The following is a 21,864-nucleotide window of genomic DNA, read 5'->3' on the forward strand; positions in this document are numbered from 1 at the left end:
AAATACGATCCACTTTTGTCGTGTGTCAACAAACAGCTCTGTCTAACTAGAGGCTCCACTGAAAGGTTGCGCAAGAGCGTTAAAGCCAACCATTTTGGATTTGGCGCCCCTCCAATCCTGGCATGTTGAGGGGCAGTCGTACCTGGTTTGACGGGATTAGTCCGAAACAGGAAAGGCAGCAGGGCAGCCAATATTGTGCAGCTAATTAGCGGCCGTTGATTCTTCAAATAAAGGGGCAAGTGCGACCGCGCTCCGGAGTACAGCAAACGACGTCGGTGCATCTCCACTTGTCATTCGGAATACGGAGTATTTATGTGTATGTCGTAAGACGAAGTCATCCAGGGTGACTCGGCGAAAACAAGGGTAAAAGAGATGAAGAAGTAGTGTAAGTAGAAATAGAAGAAACATCAACATCAACAGTAACAAGATATTTTGATGACGATGATTAATCTCACTCGAATATCGACACGTCCTACAAAGATCGCGAGACTTCCATACGTGTCAACATGAGCGCGGCGTACTCACGGTCACTGCCTCTATTTCTGTCCGCGATCCCATGATTCAAACCATTCAGTGTCATATGCAATTCAAAAGTGATCAATATAAAAAAGTCAGGGTCCAACGTTACCGCTGATGTTCGGGTTGCACCTTCCAAGAGAGGCAGTGCACAAATTAACTGCCGATCGCCCCGATAGTTGCATGGCCAAGTATAGCCAAGGTAGATAAATAGCCCGATTCATTGAAAGGAAAATGAGTCTCAGACACGTCGCGAGCCTCTCCTTTAGAAGTCACCCCCGACGGCCACGACCGGAGCCGACGATTGCATAGAGCTCCGCGTTCGTCGTGCCTGGTTTACCGAGCTGAAACATGCACATTTTCCAGGACCAACGAGTGTAAATCGATACCTGACTTTCGGATATGGCGATCGGATGCGCCTTCTATTGTGGCCTCCGCCATTTATCCGGTCCGGTTTGCTTGTCTCTTTTACCCTCTTGGCTGTGCCGCCTTGATCGGCCATGGCCGTGGCGCATGAGTGGTCTCGATCCACACGGAATGCAGTGAAGTCTGCGCCCTATGAAACCTCCGAATAGATTAAATAGGATCGAAGAGTGAGAGAATCAAACGACAAAGGGAAAATACAACAGAAAGAAAGTCATAACGCTGCGTCTTCCGTCTTGCACAATAAACATCAAAGGAAACTATCATTGAGCCACATCAGCCGAAACTCTGCAAGCGCCTTTGGCCCTGCAATCCTCTTGCGCAGCACCGTATATATGGCGATCCTGATCCTCGGGAAAGCATAATGTTGGCCAGAAGAGTCCAGGTCTAGACCGGCATGGACTGCAAACTGCACTGCCAACCAACCAAGTGCTGTGCAGGAGACGAGATCTCTGTGATGGGGTACCCTGCTTTTGTCCCTTGACGCCTTCCTATGCTTTTCGTCTGCACTTCGCTTGTCCCATTCTGCTGCGTCTGCCTCGCTACGCCGCAGCCATCGCATCGCGGCGGCACCAAGTCTGCCCCGTACTGAATAAACATCTGAGAAACAATCATTGGGCATTGTTTTGTCTTCCCGTTTTAGCCTGGCCGCTGCCGCAACTCCCGCCTTACTGCCTGTTTTGATCCTTCTCGGGGAGATGTAGGAGGTATTGTTGCCGGCGAGATTGGCCTTCATAGGCAAGGCTGCCTCCTTCCTTCTCTTGCCTATATCTTGTCATTCGTTTCTTACGTCCATCCTCTCTCGTGTGCCCTCTCCCAATATTTTGTCCACACGCCAAACCTTGGCGTTCAGCGAATACCAAAGCTCACCGTCTTCTTCTTACAACATCGCTCCCTCCGCTACTAAGCTTTCCCAATGCGCTCCATAAGCATGCTGGTCTCGTCGGTCATGGCGGGTGTCGCCATGCTGCAGTTCGCCACGCCGGCTGCCGCTGACCCTACATTCCCGGCCACCGTCGAAATTGACCTTGTCTTTCCCCGCAACGGCTCCACGTTCCATCCCGGACCCAAGTTCCCTGTCGTGTTTGCCGTGCAAAATGCGCCGGCCGCAGCGTCCCTCGACCTGTTCATCGAGGTGTTGTTGCACAACTCGTCGCGCGGGCTTTTCCACCTCGAGCACCTGGCTGCACTGGACGCCAGCAACGCCAGCCACGCCGCGGCGTTTGCGCCCAATGCGCCGTCAACGTTCTATTGGCACTTTGCCACGGACAAGCTGCAGGGTACGACGGCGACGGACTGGACCATCAGCTGGGCCATTCTGGCGAGCAACTGCTCGTCGACCCCCGGCGCGGAGGACGACGGCGGCGACAACGACAGCGCCACCGATGCCGGCATCGTTTCGTTCTCGACCAACACAAACGCAGCCCCGCCCGACCTCGTGGCCGCGGCTGCCGCGGACGCCGCCAGCAACGATTTGTGCTCGGCTAGCAGCAACGAGGCTGTGACGTACAACGTGACAGCCGTGCAGAACGTGTCGACGATTGAAAGCAGCAGCGGGCATGGCAAGCACGGCAAGCACGGTAAGAATGGCACCGAAAACCGAACGGCACCGGCATGCGCAGTGCTGCCGGCGCTGCGGCCCACGCCGAACCCGTGCGCGGCACGCCTCGACGCGGCCACGGCGTCCAACATTGCGGCGGCCGTGAATGCTACGGTGGCGAGCAACTCGACGGAATCCAATGCACCCAAGAAGAACGGTGGTGCAGCGGCCTTGCTGGGCCGCCAGTCGTCGCTGCTGGAGTCGGCACTGCTGCTGGCGGCAGTCGGTTGGCTGATGTATCTGTAAAAGTGAAACGCTGGGTGGATTGAAACGAGGAGTAGCGTCGGTAGTGGTCTTGGTATAGCACTTGCATTCAACAATAAACTAAAACAAGAAATTCATATTTGTACAGAGGATAACGTTAAGCATGAGATGTGACGTGGAGATGGAGAGATACACAGACGGAGGGAAGATGGCACTTTTGAGACAATCAGACACCACGGAGACAGGAAGCAGCACGTTTGTAGGACGGTTATGGCCAAAACGGAGCTCTATCCACGTTTTGTGTCACCTTCAGATGCAATTGGATCGCTCCTGGAGAGCCTTACATCTGCTTCGAGACACCTGCGGCCGCACGCGCCTGCTGCCGCGCCAGGCGGTCGAAGTGCAAGAACGAGCCGAAGCCGATCAGAAAGGTCAGGCCCGTCCAAAGCAATCCGTCTTGCGACAGCACTGTCATGCCGCGGGGCGCGAGACGTGTGCGGGTCATCCACCAGGCCTCGGCGATATGAATGGCCAGGATGGGTACGGCGGTCAGGTGCAGCATGAGGCGGAAGCCGTCGGCGCCGCCAAAGATGAAGTTGCGCTCGGTGACGCCGACCGCGCCGAGGACGCGGGCCCAGGTGTTGGAGGCGGTTTCGTCGCGGCCAGTATACATAAGGCCGCAGAGGACAAAGTAGAGGACGACGCCAAACATGACGAGGAATTGGAAAGCACCTGGTAGTTTGAAAGTGACGGGCTCTTTCGTGGTGGTGGCAGGGGAGCCAGTTGGTGACGAAGACGATGAAGACGCAGTAGATGCAGAAGAAGGCCGCGCGTTATGCTCTGGGAGAGGCACGCCAAAGGCCTTGCGGGCATCCATGGCGAGGGCAATGATGCGCTGGCGGCGGTCGTCCCAGGACGTCATGGGTGGGGTGAAGGGTACGACGTGGACGGTGCCGGTGGTGGCCGTGCGAATGTAGAGGGCATTCAAGTCAATGTCGACGAGCTCGGGCGCACCCTCGGCAGCGAGCTGCTTGGCAGAGAGGCCATTGACGAAGCGCAGATAGAGGCCGAGGTCAAGGGTGTGCTCGCGGTTCATGTGGCCCATTGTCGCCTGCTTGGACTTGTCGTCGATGGACGCCATGGTGGCGGGTAGGTAGAGGAAAGAAGAAAATGAGAAGAAACAGAAGAATGTAGAAGGGCTGTGAAGGGGTCTAGGGCAGACTCAATTGCATCCAATAATTGACTTGGTGATGTTGAGAGAGTCGAGACGTAGGAGGGATGAGACGCGAAAGAGGATGCGGTTCGAGCAGAGACGATGTGTTTGTATTAAGATCGGAAGGAGCTGTTGTGGACCTGCTTCTTTCGGCAGAGGTACGGATAGCACCTGCTTTGGGGAGGTGCGGGTCGGTTTGGCATGGTGCTTTCCCATTTCTGACGTGGTAAGCATTTGTGGTGGGGACGATCTGACTTGGAGCAAAACTGTAATAGGGTAGGTGCGATGGAAGAGCAAAGCTGACATCACATCAGAAAAACGGTGTGACAATGCCATGCATTGGATGGGTAATTTGTTGAAACGCAAAGATCTGTCATACGAAATTCCACAGAAAAACAGCGTCGATATGCAAATAACAATCGAATTGGATTCGGGCAAAATAGAGCGCACAAGAGCGCTGCAATACCACAGTTCTCGTTCAGTGCGCTGTAAACGGCAAGAACAGCCCACCATGCCGTTCGTTCCTTCCTCGCCACTTTCTAGCCAGACTTTGGTTTCAAAACATTTGTTCTGCGGTATTCCGGACTCATGATGACGACGCTTCTTTTCACCTCGTAAGACCACCGCCGACTGCACCGACTGCAGTATCGAGGCCCTGTGCGGCAGGAACCGGGTCGTTCAACTCCATCCAGGACTCGTGCGTTGATCCTGCTTGCTCTTGTGGTCGTGTACCCATTAGAATTTCTTCTTGTATTACTCGTTTTCCTCCTCCAAACCTCGTTTCTCAAGGTGCACCGCAGTTCCCCTGCCCGAGATGTCCCGGAACGCCCGTCGACGCAAAATAATTGCAGCACTGGTGATCTTCGTTTTCTAGCTCTTACTGTCGCCCGTCTCTCGAACCCTGACACCAACCATGACCCCAAAATACGGCACAATGGTTGTGCCGCAGCAGGACTACCGCCAACTGCCGCCGACTGTCACGCTTTACCAACGGCTATCTCCCGTTCTGCCTCGCCCTCGACTTTGCTTTTCCCTTTGGCCACCAGTGTCGCCAGGCCTGCTGGCCCATTGCCCGCACTGTGGGCAGGCTCATCACAATCACCGACACAGACACCTCGAGCCCGGACCAGATGAGGCTGTCGGTGTTGTCCCAGGTTGGGTTGAGCGAGGTCGTGGCAAAGTGCACGAGAAAGTGCAGACGGACGCAGCTGGTGACGAGCACGAAGACGCCGAGACCAAACATGGCAAAAGCCGTGACCATGACAGCCGTCGCGGCAGGAGACGTCCTGACGGATGACGCCGGCGACGGCCGGACCAGGCTTTGTCGGAGCAGCCACAACAGCGGCCAGGGCACCAGCAGGATGGCCGCGTCCTGGGCGATGCCAAACGCTGCCGCCACGTATGCCAAGAGACGCACGTTGAGGCAGGCGTACGGCTGCTGGTGCTGGGGGACAGACGATGACGTCCACCGTGCCCAGACAGTGCTGACGGGGCGGCACTGGAAGGCGTCGAGAACGAGGAAGATGATGTTTGGCAGGAGCACAAGCCCGGCGAGCACAAATACGGCGATGCGGAACGTGCGGTAGTGGCCTCTGTAGCGGCGGGCTTCACGTGTGGTCGGTGGTGCTTGGGGTGCAAACACACGGAGATACAGGAAGAGGAGGGACAGCTTAATCAAGGTCAAAATGGCGAGGTACAGCACCTCGTCAACGTAGAATGCCTGCCAGAGGTCGTCATGTGGTCAGCTTTATTTAACGCGAAATGCGTACGTCAACACCCCGGAGCAGAACGTGCAAGACTCACTCGCATAGCTTGGACAATCGTGTCGTTCAGCAAAGTCCATATGTCGACGCCAAATCCAACCACGGCGGCTGCAAAGTAGACCAACGTTAGAAACAGTTGGAGCTTCCCGAGCCCATTTGTTGCAGAGAGGACAGTGCTACTTGCCGTACTGGCCGACGATCAGAAACGCGATAAAGACAGGCTGCGACAGCGTCAACACCAGCAAGCTTTCATAGAGCTCTAGAACCGCAGAAGCGACTCATCCCACTCACCGTCAGCAGCGCCACCAGATAGTCATCGATGGCAAGCCTAGCTGCCTGCTTTATACGCCCGAACAGCCGCAGGGCAAGACAGATAACTGCCGGCACCTGGATGGCAAATAGAGCCACAAGTCTGGCCTTGCGGGACCGCGTTGGCCATTGGCAAAGCCGAGACAGCGTACGAAAGGTGTCTGAAGGAACGCGCGGACGGTGTCAGTATGAGCAAGAAGTCAACAGAAAAACGGGAGCCTCACCTAGAGCATCCGCCGGGGAACAGTGCGAATGAAGGCAACCCCCGATATCCTGGACAAGTGGTGAGTTTTGGCTAGCGGCACAAAGTTGTGGAAAAGCCGTCATCGGCGGTGCGAGCTCCTTGGCCATTTTCTCGAAACAGATAGTCTGGGTAGTATTTAGCTTGTGTGCGATGCGTCTCGTTCCTGTATATTCACACTTATGCTCGTTCCTACCGCACATGACGGCCAAGGTGACGTGGTCTCCTGAGCAACTTTGATTTCTCGTGTAGATGTTTTGTCGAATTTGCTGGCTGTTGATACTGAAATACACAATAACGACAGGGAAAGTAGTGGCAGTAATATCAGGAAATAGGCATTTTGAAGACGGCCCTGTTTGGCCATTTTGAATTCAGGGACGAGACCGAAACGGAGGAGTTGTCGTGGAAATTGTTGACGGTATCTCGACAAGTTTCATTGTTGGCAGCGGTCCTCACCAACGAGAAAGACAGGACCGCGGCCCTTATAACATTTATATTCATGGGTTTCTTTTGTCTTCACAATCATCTACACGTCATCGGTCGATGTTTATGTTACGCTTAACGCTAAAAAGTCTAATGGTACTCTGTCGTACACATGTCAAACCGAAAGGGCTGTCACTCAAGGCCAAGAGGCAATCCAACGAGGTAATCTCAGTTTGGATCTGTGTGCAATCTTGCGCTCAACTACGGAGAAAATTAAGTGCCACTTTGATACAAATTATAGAAAAAGTCTTCTTTAATAAAACAAAGGTTCATCGAGTTGGTTTTGTAAAAAGAGTGAGAAGATACCATTTGATCGTATATATATAAATGGATATATATATATATTAAACAAGACTGGCCCACGTTCTTTCATTGTATTTTCCTGATTTTCATGTATTTATATATCTAGAAATATCAACAAATAAACCACGGGATGGAGTTGTCCCACAAATGTTTTGAGGTACAAGCACAGGCCTCCTTATACGCCCATCATAATCCGTGCACTTTATCAGTTACATCATTACCAAAAACAGCACCTTCGCAGTGACTTCACGAGGCATTTGGTCCAGTCTTATTTTCATATGGCCAGCCCCCTTTTGGAAAGCTGTTTAGATTTTTATTTGTATTTTTGTTTACCGTCCTGGTCCTTGATGACCTATTCAAGCATTCACCCCCCGTCCACTGACAACTGTCTTTCCCATTCTTTTCCTTTTCCGTTCTATGTTCTTCCTCCGCATCATGGTGGTGATGATAATAAAATGACACACCCCACACATGCCAACCTTTTTTTTCCCTTTCTTTCTTTTCTGTTTTCCAGATGTCGCCATGCAAGATAAAACTGACAGGACATTCAATCGTCAAACTTCCCCGCTCACAGCTCCTACCCTCCTGTTCCTTTTCCCTTCCCGTCCCCATCGTTCCATTCTTCTTCCCGCCGTCAAATATATGTGAATATTGTGGATGGCCTCCGTTTTTGTTTCCCTTTCCGATGTGGATATGCGCTCGTTCAAAATGCAATGCAAAGAAAAAGGCGGAAAGGCGTAAATGTGAAAAGACGAAAAGGTGACAATGGTACAAAGGACATCAAAGAAGTTTAAGTGGAAAGAAAACGCAGAGAAAGCCGAGCAAATGCTAGATGAACAAGATTATGAAAAGTATGGGACCGAGGCTCGCAAGACAGCGTGTGCCTGGGTCCGGTCGTAGTTTTTGTCTTTGTGGTTTTTGTTGGTTGTTCCCACCGCATAGGTAGAATTAGAAACGGGTATAGTCGAAGACTGAGATATAAAAATCTTCGAGAAAAGAGGAAAAGCGCTTGGAGTTTGTTCGATGCCAAACCATCGAAACAGGGACTACCATTGAGAGTGCGGTTCGCTCATGCCGGAGCCATTAAAGCCGCCGCAAGAGCCACCCTATGACTCCTCGTTGCGACGTGGGCCGCGATGGAAGTTGCCGCCGTTGCCGCCATTCTCACCGCCAGGTCCGCCACCACGACCACGGCCACCACGGCCACGGCCACGACCGTCACCGCCACGGCCGCGACCGCGGAATCCGCCACCGCGACCGCCACGGAAACCGTCGCGCTCACTACGGCCACGGTTGTGGCGCTGCACCTGGTGGAAACCGTCGTCCGCAGCCGCGTTCGGCGTAGCCGGAGCAGCGGCCGGCGGGGCCACGTCGGGCTGCTCATCGGCCCAAGACTGCGTGTTACCGGCCGCGGCAGTGGTAGCAGCGATGCCGGTCTCCGTCTCGGCAAGGTCGCGGGGCACCTGCACCCATTCCTGTGACATGGTCAGGTCCTTGGTGCCGTTCGTGGCATCCCACTGGTTCTCAGCCACCGAGTTCGCGGCATCGTCGCCGACATTGGCGTTCGCAAGAGCGGCCGGGGCGGCATCGGCCGACTCGTCAGTGTGGCCGTTGGTGAGACCCGCAGCCTCCACGAGCGGGGTATCGGTGCCGGCCTCAATCTCGGTCAGGCTGGCGTGTACGAGGGTCGGGTCGGAGCCGACCTGGGTGGCGGGAGCCTCGGACGCAGGCTCTTCCGAGGCCTCAGACACGACCAGAGCGCCGGCGTTAGCGGCGGCAGCAGCCTTTACCTGGGCGAATGTCGTCTGCAGAGACTCGTTGGAAACACCCTTGGTCGTCTCGTCGGTGCCCTGGACGAGCTTCAGCATGGTGGCCACGCCGTTCTCGTCGCCCGAGTACACTTGCAAGAGCACACCCTCGAGGGCAAGGTTCTCGTCCTGTTGCTGGTTCTGGTCGTCGGCGCGGCGAGCAGCAGCGAGGCGGAGGAACTGGGACACGGTCAAGAGGCTGTCGTGCAGGTTCTTTTCGGCGGCAGCAGCGGCTGCCGCAGACGCCTCGCGCACAGCATCGGCCTTCTCCTTCTCAAACTTGTCCGTCAGGGCCTTGGTGACTTCGGTTTTGTCGGAGACCAGGCGCTGGCGGTACTCCGAGTCGAGCTTCTTGAACTGGCTGTACTGCTCCTCGAGCTGGGCAAGCTGGGCCTGAAGGGAGGGCTTTTTGAGGATCTGGGCTTTTTGGTCGGCGTTGATAATCTTCTGGGCGACGAGCTGGTCAAGGGTCTTGTCCTTGTGCTCGGCAATCAGGCCATCGGTTTTGGACGCGTTCGTCTACAGCAGGGAGAGGAGTTTGGGTGAGCAAATGTGTTCAGATTAGAAGGTCTGTGGGGAGTCTTGAGGCCAGCTTACGAGCTTCTTGTTGATGTTGCGGATGTTCCTGAAATTAAAAAAGACATGTTAGCATTCCAATGCCGCCTCGGGCCATCTGGTGCCGACATGCAGCCGTTTTCTTCGATGGGGGTACTGGAACGCACTTGGAAAGCTCCCGCAGGTAAGCAGGCTCGCCCGAGTCATCGCCGTTGGCGTCATTGGGTGCCACCGACACAGCCTTCTCAGACGAAGCGGTCGGAGCAGGCGACTCGGTGCGGCTGGCCTTGGCCTTCTTCTTCTTGGCCGACTTGGCGTCGGTAGGAGCCGCAGGATTTTGCACAGCAGACGCAGCCATTGTGTTTGATTGGGTTTATGCTGGTTGCTTGGTCAGGCAAGCCTCGTTTTGGGAATTGGGTTTGGGATCGAAGATCGAGGGTTGGAGGAGCGACGACGAGAGCGTTGGACGCAAGAAGTTGTCGATGGAGGAGATGAAGAGGAGAATGCCGAGCAGAGGATGACTGCACGATGTAAGCAAAGATTGGAGAAACGAGAAGGACAAAAGGAAGAGGAAAGAAGGGGAAGAGAGGAAAAAGAGGGAAAAGGACGCAAGGACAGCTAAGAATTGGGTGCGTGGCCTAAAATAGCTGCTCCAAACAAGTCGGGTACGGGACGGAGAAGGAAAAAAAAAAACAGGAATTGGCAATGCGGGTGAGGCTGTGAATGCTTTTGGAGTGGTGGACGACGGAGAGGTCAGTGAAGATGCTTCAATTTTGATTATTTCGAGATGTGGTTTTGTTTGGTAAGCTAAGAAAACCAGTGCCTTCTTGTTTTGTACCGTGGGAGTGACTCGAAAAAAAAACAACCGTTTGGTGTTTTGATATCCCCCAGCGCAACAAGGCAGGAACCAACCGCTTGTCTCTCTGCCTTCTACAGGCAGGTTGAAGAGGTGCGTTGGTGCGCTCTTGCCTTCCGTCGCCTTCTACCCCACGCGACTGTCTTCCTTGTTGGGCCAATCAGCGCGCAGCTGGGCCAGGCCCTGGAGCTAGCACTGCTAGTGGTGCCTGGGAGGATTCTATGGGCTCTGTTTGGTTCTACTGCCCCCTGTACCCACAAACGAAGATTGGAGAGCAACAACCAGCAAACGAGCGAAGGAGCAACTGGGCACGAGACATGCTCTGGTGCTGTACCGGATATCACGGCCTGAGGAAACGACCGACACGACACGACACAACAACGGTTGCACAACATTGAGCGCGAAAATCCATCTTGGTATTAACTTCTTTTTTATTTTTGTTTGTTTGTTTCCGTTCTGTTGGCTTGGTCTCCTTACCTGGGTCCAGCTGTCGTGACATTGGCAACTTCTTGTGCAAAACAATTTGATAGCGAAATGGTCCGGACAGTTTCCCATTTGGCCTCCGTCCTATGAGGAGGCCTAGCTGATCTGTGCGCAGCTGTAGAATCCATTCGACACTGACCCCCATCTTGGTTTGTCCGCCAATAGTACGGTTCGTCTCGACGTTGCGCGCCGACGGTATTTGGACCGTTCCCCAGAAATGTGAACTGCGCATTTCCGATGCTGCTGCTTCTCGAAAGGTTCTTCCAGGGTTTGTGTGCAGCGCCTCGACAAATGTTCGAAGCGCCATGCATTGTCGAGCACGGTCGATTTATAGTAGAGGCGGGCCGTTGCTGGCGGGTGTCATTTGATACCGATTTTGCTAGGCATTCTCGTTTGTTTCCAACGGTACGGGTATTGATGCCAATATGTGCCGTTGCTGTTGTGGTCGTGTTCGTGGTCGCGGTCGTTCATGCCATGGTCTCCTGCGCGCTTCAACCCTTGAACTTGAGGACAGTGTCCTTTAGAAAATTAGTATATCACGTCGACATGTTGGACCATGTGGTGCAAAAAGCGACTCACCGCCGTCACTCTCTTGACGCTGCGTGCCGTGATGCCGCGCTCACCGCCGCGCTTCGACTCAATCGATGCTTCCTTGACAAGGCTGTCTTGTTAGCTGGGCTGTGCCGGTGTGGGTGTGTGGACCGGGGAAGGCTGCCATCACATACGTCTGCATGAAGAGGAGATAGTCGAGGAAGATCTGAACAGTGAGAAAATAAGAGTTGTTAGCTGTAGTTCGCTTGCTGGTCCGGCATTGCATCACTCACAAGGACATCGGCGTTGCGGCTCAGGTTCGTGTTTGCGTGCGCCTTGACGATCTTCTTGACCGTCGCGCGCGGGTACAATTTCTGTCCGGGTGCCATTGCTGCTAGTGTGGAGTAGGGGTCTTTTGACAGAATTTTGGGCGGTTTATGACGTTGTTCGCATTCGTGATTGAGGTCGTCGTGTGTTGTTGTCGTTCGTTTGTCGTCACGCAGTTTGGGGTTAGATGTTGACGAGACGCCTGTACTCAAAAGCGGAGTCGCGTTTGGCGCGTCGTGCCTGCACTGAACATTAGGTAACAGGGTGGGGAAAGGCGGCAACTTGTGGCGGAAGCTGGCAGCCACAGTTTGGAGAGGGGTTGCTGTGCAAGGACAATCGTACCGCCCAATGGGGAATGTCACAATAGGATGGGCAACGTCAGACTATAAATTGGCATTGAGTTGTATGTTCTTTGAATATAGTATGTGTCAACCGACGTGGTATGATTGTGTTTGAAATACGGATGTCTCTTCTTGCTTGGTTTAGGGCATATAGGTGCTTGCCTATCTGGTCGATAATAGTATCTTACCTACAGCGCCCCGCTCCGACATAACTTGCAGCGCCATTTGGTGGGGCAGTCAAGCACCAAGAGTGAAAAGCTTCTCCTTTTCTTTGGTCTGATCCTGTAGCTTGCCATTCACGACGACACCATTTTGTACGACCGCGACGACACCTCATTACGCAACAACGACGACGCTGCTGCACACCTATTCATCATACACGGAGCTGTGGCAAAAACGATACGCGCCATACGGGATTTCTTGCACACCTTTCGCAGTACGCAACACACGTGACAACAGTTTGCATCACCTACAGCATACCTATAGCAATAGCATCTCGACGGACGTCCACCATGCAACGGCGAATGGTCAGTCTCTTGCACTGTCCCCACGTCCCCATAGACCCTCTACTTGGTTCTTCTTATTTTTCACCGCTAACCATGCCCAGCTCAGCAGAGAAGACGAGGAGGCCGCGGGCCCCGAGGCCGAGGTCCGCCGCGAGGACCAGGAAAAGATCAACAAGTTCAGCCGGCTGCACCAGCGCGAGCTGAACCTGGAGGAGCAGCTCAAGGCGAAGAACAAGGCCAAGGAGGAGCTGGACGACATCAGCACAGAGTTGGAGCTGGTCGACGAGGACGACAAGGTGCCGTACAAGGTCGGCGACGCCTTTTTCCAGGTCAAGGCGGCAAAAGCGCTCAAGATGGTCGAGGCGTCCTCGACCAAGATGGAGGAGGAGATTGGGTCGCTGGAGGAGTCATTGAGCTCGGTGCGGGAGGATATGACACGGCTCAAGGTGGACCTGTATGCACGGTTTGGCCGGAGCATCAACCTGGAGACGTGAGAAGCGGCGGGCCGTTGCTTGCCGCCTGTCCTCCTCGATTGCGTGTTTACCTGTGCCGCCCCTTTTCTCTTGTATATTTTGGGCCTGTTTCCTGCAGCGTTTCCATCTTAGCATCTCAATGCAGCCTTTATACCCACAGCCACGACCTTGTTCTGAAACATGGTCCTTTGCGTCGCCGCCGTCTGTTTGTGGAAAAAAATGGCTTTGGGTTTCCAGTTTCAGGGCTTCGTTTGTCACGTCTTTTTCTTTGGGCGAAATGGTCTCGATTCAAAACGTATAAGCCTACTCAACAAGAACCAACTGCAGTCTGTGACGCCTGTGCTTTGGTGGCCGAAAACGTCAGCTTTTGTGAAGCTGCTATTGTCTTCTACGTCAATGATTCGTATGGTGAAAGTGTTAATAAAAATGGGCCCAGCCGGCCGAGACTGAGCCCGCCATTGCGACCGCTCTTTGCAACCTTGCGGCCATACGGCCATCTTGTCTGTTTGTCCAGCCCTCCCACTACTGACTCTTAAACGCGAAGCCGCGAGATCAAGCCAGTCGGGCGGCTTTGGTGCTTGGCTCCTTCTGTTATTCTCTATCCGCCCCGCCTTCCGTCCCTGTGGCCACTTTGGATTCGGGTCCATTTTGTTGGTGCTCCACTCTAGCCCCGACCCCGGCCAAAGGTCTTCCATGTATTGGGCGTACGGCTGTACGTCGTGAAGCTTGCCATATTTTGTCTTTTTTTGTCTTTTTGACCTTGATTTTTTCTTCTTTTCCAACAAGTGATCAGATAATATACATCCTACAAAGTGCGACAACTGTTGCACTGATTCCCCGTTTTCTTGCCGCCCTTGTTCTTGCGGCCCGCATGTCCCCCGGCAGCCATTGCCGCTTTGGGTGCTGCATTCTGTTCGCTATCGCTCCTTCCCTCCGGCTAAGACGGCCGATGCCCACCTCCTCCTTCTCCAATTATTGTCCCTCGGTAGTGCTCTGAAGACAGTCGATAGGTCTCTTTGTATTACTCCGTGCGTCGTACAACAGCTCACAGTGTCCAAGCACGCTCTTCGCCAGTCATCCTCTTCGCATGTCGATCATCCACAGCTGTCTGCAATGAATACGTCTCCAACTTGCCACGCGCAAGAGTGCCGCACTTATGCCGCGCCTAATGTGACGAGCAGAGAGTGGTTCTGGCCCGCACCGGGCGATTTTCGGAGCCCATTTTGAGAGGCGCGCTGACCACCTTGCACGCTTTATTTTCGACTCCGATGCTGATGTGACCAATGCACGCCGCTGCTACACCGTACATCTCGTCTTGTTCGAGGCCCGGTTGATGTGTGGACTTTGCGGTGTCCCCGTTGTACTACCCGCGCTTGCTCGCGCCTTATCGGACGCAACAAAAAGGTCTCCTGTCGCAACTGCCTTCATAGAGGAATCGGAAGCAAGTCTCGAAACGAAGAACCGGGACTGGGGCTTTGCCTATTGTGCTCTGTCTACGGAGTAAGGAAACCTCCAAAAGAGTGGACGCAGCTGCGTTCCTTCACAAAAAGTGGAGCTCCTTCCCGGGCCGGACAAGGCACTGGGCGTGTTATTTGCGATTTCCGGGGCAAGAGGGGGAATGGATGGGCACGCCTTTTTTCTTCTGGTCCTGGGACCAGTGCAGTACACCGTGCTCAAGCATTGAACAAGACTACGGAGGTTGGACCCAATGAAAATCATATAAGAAAATGGCCGACAGACTGTGGAAATAGGGTAGTATGCTCCATAATCATGCGTGTTAGTCGCTGCGTATCGTTCGCCGCCTTGTTGTTTCCCCATTGCTTCGCTCCTTCCTTTTTGAAATTTGACTCGGTTTCTTTCCTTCTGTTTTTATCTCGGTTGTTCCTCCCTTCTCAATTGCCTACTCCCCCATATCTCCGTTGCTTCGTTTCTCTCTCGGGTTCGCTCTTTCCGCTTGCCATGGTTTCTGTTCTTTCCACGGTCACCTTCTCCCCTTGGACCTTCCGGTCCTTGACCTCCTTCAATCTGACGATCTTTTTCTCTTGTTCCATTTTCAAACTTCCAACCTGTGTCGAATAGTCGCACTGGCGCTCGACGAATAACACAACACGGTCTGCTTGCTCGAAAGTTACAATCACAAGGTCTGTCGGAAATCGGACTCCGTTTGTTGGGCTTTTGCTTGCTATCTCGGCACCGCCATTTCCGCCTCTATTTCGCTTCATTTCCATTTCCATTGTTATAAGTGGGAGCCATTCTTTGAATTCTACTGCCCCGGGACAAGGATCGACCAGACCTCGGTCGCTACGGCATACTACCCACTGCCGTGGGGACGGGCATGATTCAACAAAAATGGACGACAAATCACCATCGACAGCCGCAGTTCACCAGAACAAGCAAGCAATAGACCAGAATGAAATTGATCAGATACAGCAACATCGTACGTATGCAGAGAGAATTGGTTGCCTCGGTGCATGTGTTGTAGCTAACACAAGCAGATGGTCTTCACAAGATCATCCGCGCCGTTGACGAGAAAGACGCAAAGGACCGGTACCGCGAGGAGGCAGCCGACAACACCGTCGGCGAACGAATACAGCTGGACGACGACGGCACCAAAAGGCCCGGAGGTAACCAGCGGACACCGAGCCTGTCCAACAGCGAGAACGAGACCCTGATCGTGGCCTGGGAGGAGAATGACCCGGAGAACCCCTACAACTGGTCCAAGACGCGGAAAATCACCATCCTCATCACAACCATGACATCCATCATCAACAGCACAATGGGCAGTGCGCTTCCAAGCAACGCTGTGCCCTACATGGCGAAGGAGTGGGGCGTGACGTCGTCCACGCAAATGGTGCTGCCCGTGTCCACGTACCTGGTCGGCTACATTCTGGGGCCTCTCGTGTGGGCGCCGCTCAGTGAGCAGTACGGCCGCCGCACATTGGTTCTTGTGACGTTTGTTTTCTTCATGATCTGGACCATGGCCTGCGCCCTGGCACCCAACTGGGCCGGCTTCCTCGTGTTCCGCCTGCTCACCGGCGTCTTTGCCAGCGCCCCCATCGCCGTTGTCACGGGCATTCTGGCTGACGTCTTTGGCTCGGCACGCACCCGCGGCCGCGCCATGTCCATGTTCATGGCCATGACCGTCTTCGGCCCCTTGTTTGCCCCCATTATTTCCGGCTACTGCTCGGCCACCATTGGCTGGCGCTGGACCTTTTGGATTGCACTCATCTACGCCGGCGTGTCCCTGGTCCCGCTCGCACTGTTGCCCGAGACGTATGGGCCGATTCTGCTAAAGCGCCGTGCCGTGCGCATGCGCAAAGAGGACCCCAAGGCCAACATTGTGGCGCCGCACGAGCTTGAGAAGAAAAATCTGCGCGAACTGGCCACGATCGTCCTGACGCGCCCTCTGCGCATGATCATCTCGGAGCTCATTGTGTCATGTGTCTGCATCTACCTCGCCCTTTTGTATGCCATCTTCTACATGACCTTTACCGCCTTTCCCCTCGTCTTTGTGGATATCTACAAGTTCAGTCCCGGCGTCGAGGGCCTCATCTTTCTGGCCATTGGCGCCGGCACCCTCCTGTCAATACCCATCTTTTACGCCTACGACAACTACTTGCTGAACGCCATTGACCGTGGCGAGGCCTGGACCAAGCAAGAGGAGTACCGCCGCCTGCCGCTGGCCTGTCTTGGTGGACCCGTCTTTGTGATCAGCTTGTTCTGGCTAGGCTGGACAGCCAAGGCCGACATCTCCTTCGTGGCACCCATGCTGGCTGGTATCCCCTTTGGCCTAGGATTCATGTGTGCGTACTCCCCCACCCGGACGTTTTTCAATTTGTTGATAATAAACTAACGCTCGACGTATTTCTTCTTCCGTTTAGTGATCTTTATTGCTCTTTTGAATTACTTGACCGGTATGCTCCGTTTCCCTCTCTCTACAGTGAGGACCTTGCTAACTCGCTATAGACGCCTACGAAATCTTTGCGGCATCTGCCAATGCTGCCGCCTCGTGCTGCCGGTCCCTTCTTGCCACCGTATTGCCCCTGGCAGCCACGGCCATGTTCAAGCGCCTAACGATTCCCGGTGCTTGCAGTCTTTTGGGCGGCCTGAGCCTGTTGATGTGTGCGATCCCTTTTGTGTTCATCTGGAAGGGTGAGCAGATTCGGGCTGGCAGCAAGTTTTGCATTGCCCTGCGCGAGCGCAAGGTTGAGATGCAGCGGAAAGTCGAGGAGCAGCGACAGCGGCGTCTTCTACATGCACAACAGCGCCTGGGGCAACCTCTACAACAGCCGATGAATCCCGAGCTGCAAAAGGAGACCGTGTAAACAACCGACCGAGGCTCGAGCCCCGGCTTATCAACCAAATCCAAACAAACACAAAGCGAATTGAAGCAGTAAGGACAATGAGGACGAAATATGAGGCAAAATAATAGCTACCGTAGACATGTCTCCTCGAATGGTGCTGGGCTGAGGAAGATATGAGACATTGAATTTTGAATATTTATCAGCGCAAGAAAAGATGGACGCACTGTGTATTTACATTACAAAGGAAATTTCGGACATATAGAGACGACTTACTATTGCATTAATTCTACCTTAATTTTACGCATCCTATGGCAGTTCAACCGACTTCTAGCCGTATATGTGACTGGCAAGTTGATATCCTTGTACCTTCTTGCCAACCCAGTCCGTCTCCATCCTCGAGAAAAATCTGTAGCCAAATACAATGGAGGCATGGTAGTAAATACTATTAGAACCCCAAAACAACACAGGACCTCAAAACTGTGCTCAGAAAACCGGCCAACCAGACCGAACGTAAAACGTGGCATAAAACTAGAGCGTCACGATGATAACATGAAAGGAAAAGAGGAGTCTCCCCGCGAGAGTGGAGCACTGGTTTGTGGAGTAGATGAAACCGGAACAGCTTGCATTTGTTGTCGTGTGTCGTAGAATGTACGTGTTCGTGTGCATAGTTACTAGTTCTGCTTCAAAGCTGGTTGCAGAGTGCGGCCTTGGAATGACTTTCTGTTCTCCTTCCTGCCCTGGAAGATGGTTTTAAGGTCGTCACCGGGTTGAACCGCGCTCGTCATTAACGGTGTCTTCGGCTTAGTATGCCCGCTCCACGTCATGTACTTGGCCGATGCGGTATCGAACTCGGCTACTTTTTTGACCGGAGCCGAATCACTCTTGACGGACATGGAGTCCGCTGACTTGTGAGTTGTGACTTGAGTGTTTGCCTGTGCCACAACATGAACGGCATCGCTGCTTTGATGGGACGCAGTCTCTTGGTGCTCTTGGTACTCCTGGTACTCTTGGTACTCTTGGTGCGACGAGCAGGGGCTGTTGTGCAGCTCCAGTTCTTTGAATTTGGGGGCGGGCGTGCTCGGGAGAACGGCAGAAATATATGCTCGCATCTCTGCATATGCGTTGGCAATGGGTGTGGAGGGCACTGTTTCCGGGGATGCGATGTCGCTTTCTGGTAGCGCAGCGCAACCATCTGCATTATTTACCTGTTTAGGTTTCATGGGGGTTGTGGGCGTCGTTCGCTGGTTGCTTTCCATGTCCACCAAAACACCAAATATACTATCAATGTCTTGTATCACAACTTCGTCCTTGCGGCCTGGCGTCTCAGATGCAGCTGAAGTAGCAATCTTCTCTGACGTTCTGGTAGAAGCCATGGCCCGAGACTCGGGCGTACTCCTCTCAAGTTTTAAGCTGGATGCCTTGGAATGAGTAGTTGTGATAGCGCGTTCTGGGCCGAGGGATCGGCTTGAAACGGCGGCGGCAGGTGTGAGGGTGGTGAGAGATGGCGTTGACATTTGCTTTCGGTACATGACTTTCTTGATACCGGCGAGGATGGCTTTCTCGATCCCACTTGAGAAAACTCTGGAGTAGGATGGCTGAGGCTCCGGCGGTTGGACGTCCTTATCCACCTCAGTAGCCTGGCTGGCCTCTCGAGGCAAAGTGACAGAATCTTCTTTGGAGGGTGGAAGAACGACACCTTGTCCCGTTGTCTTCACTGGATCATTTGCTTTATTGTTCTCGGGCCGCTCTTTCCAGCTCGCCTCTGTCCACCACGAGTCAGACAACTGTTGCGCATGAATCGAGGACGCTTGGCGGCGGATGCCTGGTTTTCCACCGGTGTTGTGAGCTTGGTTGTCACTCCAAGGGCCCATGATAGAAGCCGGCGGCGGTAGATCCCGGAAGCCTGACTCTTGGTGGCTCAATGGATAGGTGTCTGACATGCTTCTTCTCTGCGTGGTTGCAGTGGCTCCATTGTGAAGAGGACTGTTATGGTCGAGATTTTGCAGTTGTCTGTGCCACTCCTCTGCCATTCTATCAATGTCGGTTGAAGTCGTATGGGCGGAGGCTCGGGACGATCTATTCATCATGGACACTGGATCGCTCTGAGAAGCAGGCTTTTCCTTGACCCCATTTTTGAGAGAGGCACCCGACATTGAATGGTATTGTGACTTTGTGGAGATGGAGTCTTTATCGTCATGGTTGGTGTTCTCCTTGCGCTGACTGTCAAACTGGGCACCAGACGAGGCAACAGAGGCAGCGACCGTCTTGTCGACGGACGCAACCGAATTCGATTGCGGGATTTGCTCAACGCATGAAAGCTCCGAAGCTTGCTGGGCTGAATTGGAAGATTTCCTGAGCCCGAAGGTGAAACCTGTTCGTAGTTAGCATTGTACCCTCTGAGAATACTAGTTAGAGGGCTTTGATCACATATGTTCTGGGACGGGGAAGGGAAAAGGGATAAGGACAGAAGCAGTCGACGTAAAACATACGATCCAGGGAGAGCAACGGAAGCCGTTTAAATCCATTACGACGAGGAAGGCTCTGCGTGTCAGCCTCACTACCGTCATTGGAGGCAATTGTTTCCGCTTGAGCGGGAGCCGAGTTGTTTGAGTTGGACAAGTCGTTGACGAGCGGCGGAGGCAGATCCAGAGTACTGACATACGACGACTCAGAGGTCTTGCGTCTGCTCTTCCTGAATCTGGCCACGGCAGTCAGAAGAGGGGAATCTTTATGCGTGGCGGTGAAGGTGTCCGCTTCGGCCTTTTCGACGGTGTCGTCCGTGCTACCGATATGATTGGAAGTATTGCGAGCTCGGCCGGACACGACGATGCGGGCCTTACGAGCTTCGTGTATACTGCCGTCCTCGTCCATAGAGCTGAGAGAGTCCGACACGGCCTGTGCTGTTTCAGAAATGTCGGCGTCATCTTGTTGGCCCTTTATCTTGTCCTTGCTATTCTTTTGGGCCGGACCACCATTTGATGCAACGTGCTTGACGCGGAGGCTCTTCTGACCTGGTTCGGCCACATGAGTGCTGGAGGCCACAGTCTTCCCAGTTGTTCCAGTCGTTACTCCAGCGGCCACTGTGTCTTGCGTCGAGGTCGGTACAAAAGACAAGGCCCCTTCAGGAAGAGGGCGTCTTGCCGAAGGATCAGTCGCAAAGGAGGCTGATATGAAGTCACCGAATTCTCTGCCCAGACTACCGCCACCATGAACTTGAATACATTCGCCGGGTCCCTCCGGCAGACCAGCTTTGCCGGCCTGCGATGCAAAGTGCTTGGATAAGACGGAGGGCGGCAGCAAGGGCGGCTTCGGGAGGAGGTACGTGTCCGACACTTTGCCTTTGTTGGACAGTGCGGGCGGGACGGACAGGTCGTCGCGGCTCCGCGTGAATACGAACTCGAGAGACGTCCGGTAACCACTGCCGTCCATGACTGCCACAGTATTGCGAGGATGGGCTAAATCGAGACTTGAGATGTCCGCTGGGTCTTCTTTGATGGTGGACATGGAGGATCTCTTGTAGGTGCGCGGCTGGTGCGGCTGTGCTTGGTGATAGTACTGTTGCTGGAACTTTTGGTACTGTTGACGCTGTTGACGCTGTTGTTGGAGATACAAGAACTGCTGCTGCTGCTGCTGCTCGTTTTGGAGCTCTTCTTGGATCATTTTCTGAGTCAGGCGGCGGACTTCAGCACGGCGGGCGGCCGCGACGAGATCGTCGGTGCTGCACGAAGACTCGGGCGTGCGGCCCTGGTTGGCAGCCCGGGCGGGCGAGGTCCGTCCAATGATGCCAATGCGGCTGATGAGGCTAGTGAGCGGGCTCATACCTGCGCCGTCTGAGCCACCAACGCCGCCAGAAGCACCTCCAGAGCCCAACTTGACCGGCGTGCTGGGGACGGGCGTGGCACCCAAACCAGCGGCCCTCATCCGTGCGTGGCTCAAAAGCTCGTCATCGCTGTCGGTTTCGCTGTCGGCGAGGCCTTCAAAGTCTGGAATCTTGGGGATGGGGCAGCGGCCGGTCCCCCGACGCGGCGAGAGCGCAGCATGCAGACGGGACGACGTACGAGGTGGTGGAGGGGTGCTCGGTGGGACAGGAAAGGTTATCTCAGAAAGGACCGGCCGGGCCAGCTTGGCGGGCCGCGGCGCAGCCGGCAGGGAGGACAGAGACAGCGGCAGCGGATGGCGCTGCTCGGCATCGGCCGAGAGGCCCAAGGAGTGCCGGTTGCAGAAACAGAGGCCCATTGTGAGAAGGGCGCGTGGTCGCCGGAGAAGAGAAGAGGACGCTGTGATAAAAAGGTCAGAATGATGGAAGAAAAAAAGCAGTTTTGCTTTCAAGATACTAGGAGGGAAAAAAAGGACGGTGGGTGAGGGAGACGAGAAAAGATCGTGTCCTACCGAAGCACAGAAGCAGTGTTTGATCAGGGAAGATGCTGTGCGAGTGGGAGGTGAGGCGACGAAGAGGGTAAACAGAGACAGCAGCCCATGATGGGTGATGGACGAACATGGCAAGACAACAAAGGCGATGGGACGTGGTTGAGGGCGCAACAGAGGTGGAAGGTGCATCGCGATATGGGAAAGGAAGGAAGCGAGGCTGTGCGCAGCTTTTGGTAACCACTTGCGGCGAGCAGTGG

General features: G+C 54.1%; 9 protein-coding genes across 9 annotated transcripts; 2 read left to right on the forward strand and 7 right to left on the reverse strand.

Moving 5' to 3' along the window:
* Nucleotides 1-1,189: 1,189 nt before the first annotated feature.
* On the reverse strand, nt 1,190-1,561 carry SPSK_04669 (uncharacterized protein; the record flags this gene model as incomplete). Its single annotated transcript, XM_016731469.1, has 1 exon — nt 1,190-1,561. The coding sequence occupies one exon, from the start codon at nt 1,559-1,561 to the stop codon at nt 1,190-1,192; it is 372 nt and encodes a 123-aa protein (XP_016585689.1).
* Nucleotides 1,562-1,842: 281 nt separating this feature from the next.
* Nucleotides 1,843-3,884, reverse strand: SPSK_04072 (uncharacterized protein; the record flags this gene model as incomplete). Its single annotated transcript, XM_016730883.1, has 3 exons — nt 1,843-2,187; nt 2,224-2,779; nt 3,088-3,884. The coding sequence occupies 3 exons, from the start codon at nt 3,882-3,884 to the stop codon at nt 1,843-1,845; spliced, it is 1,698 nt and encodes a 565-aa protein (XP_016585690.1).
* Nucleotides 3,885-4,950: 1,066 nt separating this feature from the next.
* Nucleotides 4,951-6,379, reverse strand: SPSK_04271 (uncharacterized protein; the record flags this gene model as incomplete). Its single annotated transcript, XM_016731082.1, has 3 exons — nt 4,951-5,676; nt 6,011-6,189; nt 6,253-6,379. The coding sequence occupies 3 exons, from the start codon at nt 6,377-6,379 to the stop codon at nt 4,951-4,953; spliced, it is 1,032 nt and encodes a 343-aa protein (XP_016585691.1).
* A 1,782-nt stretch (nt 6,380-8,161) lies between these two features.
* On the reverse strand, nt 8,162-9,776 carry SPSK_04212 (uncharacterized protein; the record flags this gene model as incomplete). The annotated part of the gene is made up of 3 exons (XM_016731023.1): nt 8,162-9,382; nt 9,461-9,488; nt 9,586-9,776. The coding sequence occupies 3 exons, from the start codon at nt 9,774-9,776 to the stop codon at nt 8,162-8,164; spliced, it is 1,440 nt and encodes a 479-aa protein (XP_016585692.1).
* Nucleotides 9,777-11,248: 1,472 nt separating this feature from the next.
* Nucleotides 11,249-11,677, reverse strand: SPSK_10583 (uncharacterized protein; the record flags this gene model as incomplete). The annotated part of the gene is made up of 4 exons (XM_016736929.1): nt 11,249-11,275; nt 11,337-11,418; nt 11,483-11,514; nt 11,582-11,677. 4 exons carry the CDS (start codon nt 11,675-11,677, stop codon nt 11,249-11,251), a joined length of 237 nt encoding a protein of 78 aa, XP_016585693.1.
* A 791-nt stretch (nt 11,678-12,468) lies between these two features.
* Nucleotides 12,469-12,956, forward strand: SPSK_04617 (tubulin-binding prefolding complex subunit GIM3; the record flags this gene model as incomplete). The annotated part of the gene is made up of 2 exons (XM_016731418.1): nt 12,469-12,483; nt 12,564-12,956. The coding sequence occupies 2 exons, from the start codon at nt 12,469-12,471 to the stop codon at nt 12,954-12,956; spliced, it is 408 nt and encodes a 135-aa protein (XP_016585694.1).
* Nucleotides 12,957-14,827: 1,871 nt separating this feature from the next.
* Nucleotides 14,828-15,169, reverse strand: SPSK_04688 (uncharacterized protein; the record flags this gene model as incomplete). Its single annotated transcript, XM_016731488.1, has 1 exon — nt 14,828-15,169. The coding sequence occupies one exon, from the start codon at nt 15,167-15,169 to the stop codon at nt 14,828-14,830; it is 342 nt and encodes a 113-aa protein (XP_016585695.1).
* A 115-nt stretch (nt 15,170-15,284) lies between these two features.
* On the forward strand, nt 15,285-17,260 carry SPSK_04090 (uncharacterized protein; the record flags this gene model as incomplete). Its single annotated transcript, XM_016730901.1, has 4 exons — nt 15,285-15,372; nt 15,431-16,738; nt 16,817-16,849; nt 16,902-17,260. The coding sequence occupies 4 exons, from the start codon at nt 15,285-15,287 to the stop codon at nt 17,258-17,260; spliced, it is 1,788 nt and encodes a 595-aa protein (XP_016585696.1).
* A 650-nt stretch (nt 17,261-17,910) lies between these two features.
* On the reverse strand, nt 17,911-21,475 carry SPSK_03910 (uncharacterized protein; the record flags this gene model as incomplete). The annotated part of the gene is made up of 2 exons (XM_016730725.1): nt 17,911-19,610; nt 19,729-21,475. The coding sequence occupies 2 exons, from the start codon at nt 21,473-21,475 to the stop codon at nt 17,911-17,913; spliced, it is 3,447 nt and encodes a 1,148-aa protein (XP_016585697.1).
* Between the last annotated feature and the right edge of the window lie 389 nt (nt 21,476-21,864).

The sequence above is a fragment of the Sporothrix schenckii genome (genome assembly GCF_000961545.1).
Source record: "Sporothrix schenckii 1099-18 chromosome Unknown Cont47, whole genome shotgun sequence".
Taxonomy (NCBI): Eukaryota; Fungi; Ascomycota; class Sordariomycetes; order Ophiostomatales; family Ophiostomataceae; genus Sporothrix; species Sporothrix schenckii.